This window comes from Ipomoea nil, unplaced genomic scaffold (genome assembly GCF_001879475.1).
Source record: "Ipomoea nil cultivar Tokyo-kokei standard unplaced genomic scaffold, Asagao_1.1 scaffold1286, whole genome shotgun sequence".
Lineage (NCBI taxonomy): Eukaryota > Viridiplantae > Streptophyta > Magnoliopsida > Solanales > Convolvulaceae > Ipomoea > Ipomoea nil.
Window position 1 is genome coordinate 1,271,160 of NW_017617714.1, and position 15,216 is coordinate 1,286,375.

A 15,216-nucleotide genomic window follows, 5' to 3' on the forward strand; every position below is an offset into this window, starting at 1 on the left:
GCTTGAATGTTACTAAAAGATAAATAATAGCATTGCTTTCCAAAGATATTGTTCGAAAAAAGTTTGAGAACTTGGTCCGACCCTAGCTCCATTTTATTTCTATAGTTAAATAATTTTTTTTTTTTTTTTTGGGAATTGAATTGGGAGTTGGGACCAGTATTTCTCATATTAAAGTTCTGTTTATGATTATATTCTTTAAATTGATTTTGAGTAAATTTTTCTATTTGGCATTTGTAATCATCTAGCTAAATTAATATCCAAATAATGCCAACAAAATGTAATATTACTGTTATTATTAATTCATCTAACTATAATAATATTTGTGAACATAAACTTTTTCTCCCTGAAAACTAGGGTTTCCTCCCTACCCCCCTGAGATCTAGGGTTCCGACGGTTTTCTTGCTGCGTTAGTCCGGTCGAACACCGGCGAAAAAGCCATGGATGTAAGAGACATCACTGCATCGACTGCGGGAATGAGCCTGGATGACGAGGAACTGGGCGTACGGTTTGAGGACGAAGGATATACGATTGCGGTTCCACAACAAGAACGTCACACATGGACGTTAGTCGGTAGATTCCTAACTGACCGAATTCTGAAGGTGGAGGTGATGAAACGGGTTATGGCCTCGGCATGGCGGCCATTGATGGGAATTGAGATTACGGATGTTAGTCCGAACTTATATCTCTTTACATTCTTTGACGAGACGGACATGCGTCGGGTGTTGGAGGAAGGTCCTTGGGCGTTTGAAAACGCAACGTTTCTTTGCCAGGTGCTGAATAATGGGGAAGATCCGACGCAGGTAGTACTCAACACGGTGGATTTCTGGCTGCAGGTTTATGATATTCCATTGGGATACCGAACTGTAAAAGTGCTGGAGCGGATCGGGGATTTTGCGGGAGTGTTTTTACGTTGTGATGAACGTAATTTTGAAAGGTCGTGGACTTCATTCTATCGAGTACGTATAACACATGATGTTTCGGTCCCGTTGAAACGACGCATGAAGATGATTATGAGGGATGGAACGTGGGTCTGGGTAAATTTCAGGTACGAACGGTTGCATATGTTCTGCTTTTTTTTGTGGTGTGATGGGGCATACTGATAAATTCTGTTTAGCTGCTCGTCGTTCGTTATTAACACCGGATCAATATTTATTTGGTGCGGCTATGAGAGCGGGCGGTAATAATCCGGCCAAGACATTGGGGGATAAATGGTTTAAAATGGGGCAAGAACGAAGGAAAGAAATTGGGTTTGGTGTAGGGGGTTACGGACACGGTACGGTAGTCATGAGTGGGCTGGCTACTGCTGGAGTGAGAGGGAGGGTTGCGGTGGGTAATGACGTGAGGGAGAATGGTGATGATCAGGAGGGGATGGCGAGAGAGAAGGGGGTAATGGGGGAGGAAGAGGGAGTTAGGGTGGACCCGAAGAGGCGTAGAGTCGATGGGGAGGTTGGTGGTGGAGTGGAAGTGGGGGTGAATATTGAGCCAGGCAACTCACGTTTGGCAAATTCTGGGATTGAGGGTGGTGGGGGAAATCGGGTGAGGGAGGGAGTGGTGATGGGAGAGGATATAGCAATGTCTGATGTTCAAAAAAACTTGCAGATGGCGGGTGCTGCGGTGCAGACCCGCCCGACCCAATGAGTACATTGAGCTGGAACTGCCGTGGCTTGGGTAATCCACGGACAGTTCGGGAGATTGAGGACGTAGTGTCCCGCAAGAAACCCGATTTTGTATTTCTGATAGAAACCAAGGTTAACCGAGATCATGCAGAGCGACTTCGGATTAAGCTGGGTTTCGAAAGCCTTTTTAATGTGGATAATTCTGGATTGAGTGGAGGACTGGCATTGTTGTGGAGAACGAATGATATTGCAAGAATAATGGGTTATTCTAATAATCACATAGATGTGGAGGTGAGTGTGCCAGGGTTTGCTAAGTGGAGGATGACTGGGTTTTATGGCTTCTCGAAGCGTCCGCAGAGAAGGGAGTCGTGGGACCTTATTCGATCGTTGGCTAGTAGATCGGATCTGCCATGGGTGATTATTGGAGATTTTAACGATCTCTTATATCAGTATGAGAAATGGGGAGGAAATCCCCATCCAGACAGTTTGCTACGGGGGTTTGGAGAAACAATTGAAGAGTGTGGTTTGACGCAGTTGCCAATGTCTGGATATCCCTACACTTGGGAAAAAGGTAAAGGCACACCGAACTGGATAGAGGAAAGACTAGATAAGGTTTTGGCTACTCAAACCTAGAGAGACTTGGTGATTGATGCAAATGTACAGAATATATTAACCCGAAAATCAGATCATTCCTTCCTTTTCCTTGGGATTCTCAATCTTCGGGGAAGGACGGGTGTTCGAAGAAAGGGTTTTCGTTTTGAGATGGCATGGCTACATGATGAGGGGTGTAGGGAGGTGGTGGAGAAATCATGGGGCGAGGGAAGAGTCAGGGGGTTGCAGGAGTGTGTTGCTCTATGTGGTGATCGGTTAACACGCTGGGGTGGAGACCGATTCCATAAGTTTGGCGAAAAAATAATGAAATTACGAAAGGAACAAATGCGCCTAAGGGGATGTACAGATTCAACATCCCTAGCTGAATTTCGGAGACTAGATGAATGTTTGGCGCATGTTGAGCTACAAGAGGATACGTACTGGAGGCAGAGGGCCAAACAGCATTGGCTCAAGGATGCGGATTCAAACACCAGATTTTATCACAGGTATGCTTCTCATCGAAAGAAAAAGAATGCTATTACTAAAATTATGAATACTGATGGGGATTGGATTGAGGGGGATGCCATGACAAATGTAATCATGGATTATTATCGTGGAATTTTTAACTCGAGTACTCCTGCTATTGATGATGAGTTCTTTGGGAGTATACACTCACGTGTGACAGGCATACAGAATGAGAGTTTACTGCGCCCCTTTGAGGAAAAGGAGATTAAAATTGCATTGTTTTCGATGTATCCTGTTAAAGCACCAGGGCCGGATGGTATGAACCCTGGTTTTTATCAGCACTTTTGGGATGTAGTGGGTACTGATGTTTCCTCTTATATTCTGAATTGTTTGAATACTTGCTCAATGCCTGATAAGTTAAATGAAACGAATATTATCTTGATTCCCAAGAAGAAAACCCCGGAAATGGTTTCTGATTATAGACCAATTGCTTTGAGTAATGTCGTTTACAGAGTTATGGCAAAGGTAATTACAGCCAGGATGAAACCATTAATGGAGAGTATTATATCAGAATCCCAGAGTGCATTTATATCTGGAAGACTAATTACAGATAATATCTTGATAGCTGCGGAAGTTAGCCATTTTTTGAACAGGAAGCAGTGTGGGCTAACAGGTTGGGGAGCTTTAAAGCTAGATATGGCGAAAGCTTATGACCGTATGGAATGGGCTTTTTTGGAAAGGATGCTAAGGGCACTGAGATTTGATGAAAGATGGATAGAGTTACTGATGATGTGTGTAACCACTGTATCTTACAGTGTAATGGTAAATGGTTCGAAGACTGATGAAATAACCCCGACTCGTGGTTTAAGGCAAGGTGATCCCCTCTCACCTTATTTGTTTATTATTTGCGCTGAGGGACTTTCAATATTATTACAACAGGCACAGGCAAAAGGGGAGATACATGGATGTAGAGTGGCAAGAGGAGCTCCCTCAATTACTCATCTATTCTTTGCTGATGATAGTCTGCTTTTTTTCAAAGAAAATACTCAAGAGGCCGGTGTGGTAAAACGGTGTTTGTCGGAATATGAAAAAATGTCTGGCCAGGCAGTTAACTATCACAAATCAAACATTTGTTATAGCAAGAATACTCGTGCTGAAATAAGAGAGGAGATTGCTGATATGTTGGGAATAGTGCAGGCTCAGAATTTTGGAAAATACTTGGGGCTTCCATCATTTGTGGGCAGGAATAGAAAGGTGGCATTTTCATATATTGAAGATAAGATAAGGCAGAGGATTAACTCGTGGAATAAGAAACTTTTGTCACAGGCAGGAAAGGAAGTTTTATTGAAAAGTGTGGCTCAGTCTATGCCTACCTTTTCAATGAGCGTTTTTCTACTCCCTATGACTCTGTGTACTGCCATTGAACGAACCATGAATCGATACTGGTGGAGAGCGAGAGATGACCAGGGTATTCATTGGAAAGCTTGGGATAAACTGTGTATCCCAAAGGAATATGGAGGATTGGGGTTCAAAGAGCTACGTGCCTTTAACCTTGCAATGTTGGGCAAGCAAGCGTGGCGCTTTCTGACACAGCCTCATTCGTTGGTCTCAAGAGTATATAAGGCCAGGTACTATCCCACCAATTCTTTCTATGAAGCATGCTTGGGGAATAACCCAAGTTTTTGTTGGCGAAGTATTTTGGCAGCACAGGATTTAATTTGTGGAGGGGTTAGGCGCAGGATTGGGAATGGCAAATCAACTTTGATTTGGGAACACCCATGGTTACAGGATATGAGTCACCCGAAAATTGTAACAGAAAAACCACCCCAATTGGCACAGGCAAAGGTGATGGGACTGATGGACCAACAGACAGGTACCTGGGACCAAGAGATACTAGCTGATATTTTGGATCCTGGGGATGTAGAGCAAGTTCTAAAAATACCTGTGTCACCAGATTATGAGGATTTGTGGTATTGGTATGGGGACCCAAAAGGTGAATATTCGGTGAAAAATGGTTATAGAACAATCGTGGGTAACTACACCCAAACGGTTGGGACCTTTGATAAATGGAAAGTATTATGGAAGCTTAAAGCCCCCCAAGGTGGAAAACATTTCTGTGGAGAGCTTTACATGATATTTTGCCCACTACGAAGAATTTACTTATAAAGAGAGTTGATATTGATCCAACATGTGCCATGTGTGGAATTGGGCATGAAGATATTGTGCATTCGTTGATCACATGTGATTATTCGACAAACATTTGGGCACAATCCCACCTTCCAATCCCAAATAGTGTCACAAATATTTTCAGTGATTGGTTTAATGATTTGATGAATACTTTAGATAATGATGGAATTATTTATGCAGTGGCACTCTTATACTATATTTGGCGAGCAAGGAATGGGGCTGTATGGGAGGCAGTCTTACCCAGGCCTCAGAAAATAATTGCAATGGCATCATCAGCTGTGAATTCTTGGAAACAAGCCCATCCTGGACTGCGAGTACTGGCCACTTCCTCAGCGGCACCCAGCCGGACTGCCACTGGGGCAGCATCGTCCAACCGGACTGCCACCGTGGTCGACAGCCACGTAGCTACGCCGAACCCCACGGCAAATCGCGTTATTACTGCAGAGCTGCCAGCGCCGATTATGGACTCCCAGCCCACATCACATATGAGGAATCAATGTTACTTCGATGCGGCATACGACCCACACACGAACAAAGCAGCGGTAGGAGCTATTATTCTAAATTGGCAAGGACATTATATTTCGGCTATGACTGCCCCAATGATAAATTGTTTCTCACCACTAATGGCGGAAGCCAATGCATGCAAGGAAGTTTTGTCGTGGCTAAGAAACCGCGGAATACAATCTATCGACCTCTTCACGGATTGTTTGGTACTACAACAATACCTATCATCTACGACGCACTCGTCAAGATCGTACTTGGGATATGCCGTTGATAGTTGCAGGACTATTATGTCGTCTTTTGATTATTGTTTACTTCAGTATGTTCCTAGACTAGATAATTATTTAGCTCATACTTTAGCATCTACTGCTTTTACTCAGACAACTAGTATGTACTCGGATTATGATCCGCCAGCATCTATTTCTGCATATTTTCAATAAATGCCGTACAGGCTCCTTTCAAAAAAAAAAAAAAAAAACTATAATAATATTTATACTTTTGTTCCTGAATTGTTAATTTCACCAAATTTAATTTAATTTTTTGACTTTCTGAAACTACAGAAATCTTTACATATAATTCCATATTCCCCACCATTATCTATAATGATCGATGATGTACATATTTCCAAAATAAAGAATATAATTAAGATAAAAGGATGATAATAGTAGAAATTTACAACGAATTATTACTGTGAACATATAAAATTAAGAATAAAAAGATGAAATCAACAATGAAATTAAATGTCGAATCTATCATTAAGATTTTTAATCATCATAGAGTATAGATTAGTAGAATGAGGTCTATAATATACATGAGCACTCCTTCGCCATACCTTTGATCAAAGTCCTAGCTTGTGCCAAGATTTTGGATCTTTGTTGACTAAGTATTTTGGTTATGTGCACCAGGAATTTATTAAAAGTGTAATGTTTTTTTGTTTTTTTTTTTGTTTTTTTTTTTTAATGCTATTGACTCTATCAGAATGTAATATGTTCAAACTTGAGACCTCTCATTTGAGGGATCACGATTATGCCGCTCGATCACAAAGCCTATAGTAACATGTTTATTTTAATTTCTAGATATAGCTCATAAGACAAAACTAATTAACATTCAATAACGAGGAGTGATATGTCAACTAACAGCCCGTTTGGTTCACAAAATATATTTTAATTAATAGGAATAAAATTAAAATTTTACAAAAAAAGAAATTATTAGGAAGATTGATTTCTTTGTTTTGTTGGATTTGAAATGCTAAGGAATAATGAATATAAAGACTAATATGCCTAGCTACACAATAATAATAATAATAATAATAATAATAATAATAATAATAATAATAATAATAATAATAATAATAATAAGAAAGTTCTATAATCACAAAATTATCTTACCAAGTGAGCAAAGAAACTTTTTTCCATAGAAAACAAAATACCAGTAAAGAAATTTTTTTCCTCAAGTGTGAAGAATTCTATTTCCTTTGAAGCAAACAATAAAAATAACATTTTTCTCAAATTTTAAAAATTTGACTTCTTTAAAAAAACTTTTTCCATCCAACTAAACATGCAATGCTCTAAATTTTCTAGCATAAACACCATTAGATATTGAATAAAAACTAGGTGTCAATGATAATTGTATATATGAATGAAACCTAACCAGTAATTACTTGTAATAGAAACGTTAATTAGGACATGGCCAACTAGAACCAGCATCTCCGGTGCAAACACCATTCTCCAAACCCTTATCATGAGGATGCAATTCCAAAGCAGAAGAAGTTGAACAGTTTCTTGCTTGATCAGAATTATTAGCACTTCCTTGACCTAGAAACCCACTGAGGCTTGCAGTTGCTTGTTCATGGCTTATCCCCAAGCCATCAATGGCTGAAAGGTGAGTGTTACTTCCTCGAGATTTCGACCCGAAAACCGGTTCGTTAGGTTCATGATTCCCCAATGGGTTCTTGAGTGAGGATTGTAGGAGAGGCTGGAATGTGAGGATCTGGTCTTCCGTGTTGAAAAATGCACTACTTTGTTGCTTTGTGAGTTGAAAATTTGTGTTGGAAGAGGAGGGAATGAAGGATGACATTTCCACTTTCTTGTGACAAAAACGGGAATCGTCAATCCCGCCCGACAGTTTGTGGAGGGATAAATCATGGACTCTCAGTGCTGAGGGGTGGTGGTGAAAGGCTCCTAGAGTGGAGGAGCCGGCGGTGGAGAAGAGATCGAGGCGGCGAGAATAAAGCGACCCACCGCCTGCCGCCGGAGAACGGATCGGCCGGTATGCCGGTGAATTCTTGAACCATTTGCCGGAAGTTGGTGGTGTCGGTGGTGAGGACCGTGGTGGGTGCTCTCCTGGAAGCCCTGGTCCGTTTCTTGGGGTTCTTAGGCGGTGGCTGATCGGACGGCAGAGAATGAGTTGATCGACCCACAACAACATTTGTAGTCTCCACTTCCAAGAGAGGCTGATCTTGATGAGAACTTAAGCTACCATAATTATTGGGTTGGGATCTTAAACCCATCCCCCCCAGAGGCCAAACAAGAGCATTATTATCATTATTGTATTGGGAATTGAGAGGTGTTAACGCTAGTGATTGGTGAAAGTTATGATCAAACAATAAACCCGAGTGGGACAAAAACTGTCCTTGTTGTGAAGTTGATGATGATGATGGCGAGACCAAATCTAAATGCCTCAAAAAAGTCTCTCCGCGTGAATCATACTCTTCCTCCCCACCGCTCGATGACTGCAGATCAAGGCTACCGGAAACCATAGCTAAAAAAAAAAAAACATTAAAATAGAAAAGTGAACAAAAAAGAGTGTAAAAAAGTCTAAAGAAGCATGCTAAAATCTGCAAAGAGATGGTGATAGTTATGCAAAGTTTGAAAACTAAGAATCTGAAAAAGCAGCAAATACTATACATACGAGATGTTCAAATTTCAACATAGAAAACAGCTAACATCATCACATATGAAACCAACATAGAAGTACCTAAATATTATGTAAAGCTCGCTTATCTCTTTGTTGTCTTTCTTTTCTTGGACCACAAGCTTGAATACACAAGGAATCGAGATGAATTGGGTTGTTTCTTTTTCCAGATATGCTGAGTCTTTTTCACTTTATGAACTTTGTCGCTGGAGATTATTAGGGTTTAGGGAAAGAGGAGATCGAGAAAAAGAAAGAAGAAAAGAAAAGTTGAGCTTTTATGGAGGGGCTATGAGATTGAAGAGGGTGGGTGGGGTCTCCACTCTCCATTGGAGGCAAAGAGAAGCTGCGGCCAGTTGGTGGCGACGGGTCAAACTCAAATGGATTGGGAAAGTTGAGAGGATAGTTGGCATTTGGGCATTTGGCAACCCTTTGACGTTGAGTGTGAAATCAAGAAAATTATGTTGACAAAAATTTTAAAAATATAATCAATGACTAAATATTAAATTTTGATTTAAAAATATTATATTTTTCTCATAATACTTATGTTACTTATATTTTTTGTTGGTCCCGGTGAAGGTTAGATACAAGTCTAGCTAGAGGGGGCGAATAGACTTATAGGGTTTTTGGAAACTATCGCGAATGGTTAAGACTACCCGAGAAGTAACTTTAATTACTCAGTCAGAGTATGTATGCATCAGAAAAATAATTTGTTAACCATTTTATGAAACTCTTTTGCACGTTAGGTTTTGCTTGTCAAATTCTTAGGTTTGGTTTATGCAGTGTAAAACAATAAATAATAAATAGAGTGAGAGAGAGATTTTTATAGTGGTTCAACAAACTCGGATTCGAAGCGAGAGAGGGCCTGGGCCATCCTCATCTCCTTCGAAAAAGACTTGGGTTGAGTAGAAGGGGTTTCAACCTCGTTTTCTACCACCTTCTTCTTGCCCTTAGCAGCTTCCTTCTCGGCCAACTTCTGAGCGTAAACTCGATGTATCTCGTTGATTTGTGTGACGAGAGGAATGAAGGAGGTGCCCAACCATCTAAGGGAAAAGTTCTCCTCGGGTTGCATGCAAGTGATACCTTCCTCGATGATGTCCAAATTCGACATGCGCCACTTCTGCTAGGTTGTTACTCTAATCAGCTCGGTTAGCAGATCCTAGTCTGTTAGGAACTCACTTTCCACACCAGTATTGATGGCCTCAGTTAAGTCTTCATTGGCCATTTGTTGAGCCAATTCGGCATCAACATCAATAGGACTCCTCGAGCGTATTGGGTCCTAGGCAGTCGATGAAATCCCGCCAAGGCTTTATTTAAATATGAAATTCCACTCAGCGCCCCGTGTCACGAAGCTGATCACGAGCGTGACTCGCTCGTGACAGGGTCTGCGGAGATTCCTCCATTTGCACTCCTCTTTGGTTGCTCCGTTCAAGTCCATATGCCCTCCTTTAAGCTCAAGAACCTTCAAAACACTAAAGTGTACATATGTATAGGGTTTTGCAACACATTAGCACATATCAAAGCATTTCCATCATAAATCAACCACAAAGGATTCTATTTAAACACAACACAACCCCTAAATGACCCGTAAAAGGTAGCATCGTTGGCACTTATCAATCATCCAGCCGATGAGGGAGATGGGGAGATTCCACCACCCCCTGCATTACCACACCTCGATTATGAATTGGGGTTATATGTAGGCCTTCCATTACCAACTGCATTTGGGGGTGATGCAAGTCATCCAAGATAAAGAAAGACGAATGGAGGAGCATATTGAGACCCTCCGACAGGATTACATGAACATGCACCCACCTCAACCACCGCCAGAGCAATAATCACTCAGTAGTGTTAGGACTCTAGTTAGGGTGTTGGCATAAGTGTTCTTTTGGATTGCATTGGTTTGTATGGGTGGAGAAAATTGGTGTGATTTTTCATTTGCATGTTTTCATTTTAATTTTGGTACTTATTTTAGTTTACATTTAATGTTGATGTGTCCAAACACTCTCCATTTATGGTTTTGGATTTCCCATATTTCTTGTGTGCTATCTTGTACTTTACTAGCCCTTGGATTGGTTGTTATGCAAATCGCTTGACATGGAGTACTAGTGGTGAGCGTTCGGGATTGAACTTGTTGTGGTCATTGTGGCCTACATTAATATACCTTTTAAGGGAGTTTCTACAACCTTTTCATCCCCATCACTTTACCCTCATCTCTCCCTGCTCAGCTCTTTCATATTTCCCCCAAACTTTTATCCTTTTGTTGCACGACCCGATTTCCAATTCGAAAGTGTGGAAACGGGGTTTGTGGCATACCATTGATCCTATTAGTGTTATCATTTCCTTTGTGCATTGTTTTTTCTTGAATTCTTGAACACCGGGATGATGTTCTTTTCTAAATTGTGGAAAGGGTGCACTTTCTGATTTATGCTAAATCTCTTGTTTGCATAATTCTTCAATAATTGTGTAAAAATGTGTGTGCATTCGGATTCAATTGTGTATTGTTTTTACCTCCAGTTTGTGCATGTTATGGATGGAGTATTTGTTGACAAGCTTTCTAGTTTGCATTGTGTGCTTGTATGATTCAATTCATTTTGGCTTTGGTTTGTACCTTTGAATGGAGATTGTACACAAGTATGGACTGTGAAAGTAAGGTGGCATGACCCGAAATTGAATATTTTTTGGTATGACATGAGGCAAAAGGAGAGATTGTGTAAACCCTCTTCTCCCTTGTAAAACTGTAAAAGACAGGAGTCATGTAAGGATGTGTAAGAGTCAATTTTAAAAAGCTAAAAAAAGACTAAGACATCATATCCTTAAATTGAGAGGGAAAAGAAGGGGTGAGGCCACCTTGTAGGAACCGAACAACTATCGTGTCCTTCACAAAAAGTGCACGAAAGATATATGGAGGATACATGGCTTTGTGTTCCGATAGTTGTTCAAAGTTGGTGTTCTAGGGGTGAGAAAAAAAGAGAGGTCTCGCTAAGTCAAAATGCGAGGAGCGGCTTATTTCGTACCATCATTTTACCTAATTAAGTCTTTAGGGCTGATTGAGGAAAAACCCGGTGGACTTGTGTGCATGCCTTCCATTTCTTGGTCCCGACTTTGGAAAGCCTTGTGAATTGAATGCCATTTTGCTTGTTATATTGCACGTTGGAGAGGTGACCATTGGGAAAACTATGAGTGAATCCCAAGAGCTTCTCCTTTTAAGTTTGGTTCTAAGAGAGCTTGTTAATACCTACTCCGCCTCACTCACAAGGTAAAGAGCTCCTTTAAGCTTGGTTCTAAGAGAGCTTGTTAATACCTACTCCGCCTCACTCACAAGGTAAAGGTGAGAACGACATCCCTTTGACTCCCTATACATGGAATGTTTTCTTGACTATTGAGGGATAATGGTTGCTTGTGTTTTAGGCATTGACACTTATGTTTTCCTAGCCATTCTTTCGCTTGCTTGGGAACAAGCAAGGTTTAAAGTGTGAAAATTATGATAATTGTCAATTGCAAATATTTTTGAGGATCAATTGAAGACTAAATTGTGATCAAATCAGTTTAAATTGTGTTTAGAACGGCTCAAGATGCCATGAATTGTGTCAAATTAGTTTAAATTGAGCTTACCTGGCCTATAAACTTTATATATATATATATATATATATATATATATATATATATATATTCCACATAACTTTTATGACAAAGCCCACTAAATGGCAGACTAGCCCGTTTGGGCGTCTTACTGACTTGATTTTTTTTAAGGCTAAAATATTTCGATCCTAACCCTAAAAATTTTTTAATTTTGTCAAGTCAAACCATCTGTTTTCAGTTTAGATTGACATCCCTAAGTTTTACCATAGACCAGGGTCCACATTTCGATATAATAGGTACCTTCAATTAATAGATTATGTACCTATAAATAAATCGTTGGTACATAGTATATTAGCTGCATATAAATTATTTATTAACTACAAGTACATAATATGTTAAATGTAAGTATGTAATATATTAACTATATTAGTAGTTTAGGTACATAATTTATTAATTGCAGATATATAATATGTTACCTGTATGTATATAATATAATATGTTAATTACAGATACATAATATGTTAATTACATATTAATTGTAGTTGGTATATAATTTATAAACTAATTGTACATATATAATATTTTAACTGCATGTATATGATCTGAACGTTGTTTTAGATTAAGATTCATAATGCAAGGTGTACCATGGTCCATGGTATATCAATTGGATAGAGTGTATAGGACTATATATATAAAAGTTTTATTATGCGTTAAAATGCAGCACTTTTGGTTGAGAGAACATAGTATTCACAATTGTTATACCATATACTGGTGTCCACATTGCATTATGAATCTTGATATAAAACGACATTCAGATTATCTATCTGTAGTTAGTATATTATGCACTTACTACAATTAACATATTATGTACCTGTAGTTAATAAATTATGTACCTATTACGACTACTACAATAATTAACATATTACGTACTTGCAGTTAATATATTATGTACATACTGTTAATAAATTATGTGCATACATTAAACATATTATATATCTTCAATTTATTTATAGGTACAAAATATGCTTTCAATTTACTTATAGGTACATAATTTGTTAACTAAAGATATACAATATGTTAAGTAGGCAAATTATATCGTGCACCAGGGCGCCCTGGCCCAAAACGACATCGTTTTGTACTCTTTTTTTTTTTTTTTTTGGAAATTCCGTTTCCCGTGTCTGTTGTTAACTTTTTTTTTTTTTTTTTTTTTTTTTTTTTTTTTTTTTTTTTTAAATCTCATGTTTCGAATGTACATAATTGTATAATAGAATGTACATAATTGTATAACCGAATGTACATAAACCCCTAACATAATACACATAATCTTTTTTGAAAGGATAATACAAAAACTCTTAACTCTTAAACAAAAATCTCATGTTTCGAATGTACATAATTGTATAATAGAATGTACATAATTATATAATAGAATGTACATAGTTGTATAATAGAATACACATAAACTCCGTCGCGTCAACTCTCCATACATCTTAACAAAACGACGTCGTTTTGGACAGGACGGACATTGTGCGCCCTGATGCACGATATAACAATTGAATTGTGTTAAGTTGCTTAACTTAAGTGTGTGTGTGTGTATATATATATATATATATATATATATATATATATATATATATATATATATATATATATATATATATATATATATAGGGAAGGGATCAGGTGCTTTTGTGGCTTCCCGTGCAGTTGTGCGGATGATTAATGTGTGTGAGGTTTATACTTAATGTGCGTGAGATTTGTACTCAATGTGCCTGAGATTTGTACTTAATGTGCGTCATGTTAATATGCGTGAATTTTGTACTTAATGTGCCTGAGTATTGTGTTTAATGTGCGTAAGATTTGTGTTTAATGTGCGTGAGTATTTCAGAATTACGAGCTCAGAAGGAAACAGAACAGAAACTCACGCACATTAACGCCCAAACTTCTTGTTACTTCTTCCTTCAATTTGGCCATGGATTCTGGATTATCAGATACCTTCAGTGCAGTTGAATGTTTATATAGATGACGCACGCACAGTAAAATTTGCACAGCAACTAAGTGTGGATTTCTGTTGTATTATTCCCATAATTCTTAAACACCATAGCTCGCCTCCGCATCATCATCATCAGGGAGGGGGCAATGGCTACTGGGATGGGGAAGAAGTTGACATCAATAATTTCTGCTGTATTTTACACATTCACGCACATTAAGTACAAATCTCAGGCACATTAAGCACAACACTCACACACATTGAGTACAAATCTCACGCACATAATCCACCGCACATCCGCACGGGAACCTTTCACTATATATATATATATATATATATATATATATATATATATATATATATATATATATATATATATATATATATATATATATATATATATATATATATATATATATATATTATAACTATAGGTGCACTTAGTATTGATGCTCAGTGTAAATTTTTACTTGCACCTATAATACATTTTACATGCAGTTGTAATACATTTTACTTGCATTTCGATGTTTAATTATTTACGAAAATATCATCGCGCTTTTTAAAAAAAAATTAGTGTTTCTCATCCATTAGATCTGGACACGTAGACGGACAGAATCCATTCTTATTTCGCTCCTGGACGAAGCATTCGCATGTGAGTGCGATTATATATATATATATATATATATATATATATATATAAATAATGTATTACAACTGCATGTAAAATGTATTATAGGTGCAAGTAAAAATTTACACTGAGCATCAATACTAAGTGCACCTATAGTTATAAGTAGTTGCACCTAGGTGCATGAATGTATGCGGGTGGTTTTCAGGGGTATTACTACCCGCTGAACTCAGATCAATGAATGTTAACAAGGCAAAGTTACATGCACTTATAGGTGAAAGTAGTTGCACCAATCGTTATAAGTAGTTGCACCCATAGTTATAAATAGTTGCACCTATAGTTATAAGCACACCCAGGTGCATGAATGTTTGCGGGAAGTGAATGCTAACAAGGCAAAATTACATGCACTTATAGGTAAAGGTAGGGGCACTTGTAAGTGATTTTACTTGCACTTCGATGTTCAATTATTTACGAAAATGCCACAACGTTTTTTTTTTAAGCTATAAGATCTGAACATGTATCACGCGCTGATTCGTTCGCATATTCTTTCCTGGACACTTATTCGCACCTGAGTGTATCCCTATATATATATATATATATATATATATATATATATATATATATATATATAAAATATAAATGTCATTTTAGAACAAGTTCTAACCTTGGTCCATAATATAATTTGGCGCTATTCCCTGCCTTCCATAATGAATAGACTGTGGATGCAAGGCCCAAAATAATGGCCTTATTATTTC

The 15,216-nt window shown here is 38.3% G+C and overlaps 1 protein-coding gene across 1 annotated transcript; it reads right to left on the minus strand.

Annotated features, from left to right (window-relative positions):
- Positions 1 to 6,932: 6,932 nt before the first annotated feature.
- Positions 6,933 to 8,670, minus strand: LOC109184693. The gene is made up of 2 exons (XM_019334721.1): positions 8,337 to 8,670; positions 6,933 to 8,120 (listed from the first exon to the last, which is right to left on the minus strand). The coding sequence occupies exon 2, from the start codon at positions 7,785 to 7,787 to the stop codon at positions 7,035 to 7,037; it is 753 nt and encodes a 250-aa protein (XP_019190266.1). The 5' UTR covers positions 7,788 to 8,120; positions 8,337 to 8,670; the 3' UTR covers positions 6,933 to 7,034.
- Positions 8,671 to 15,216: the final 6,546 nt, after the last annotated feature.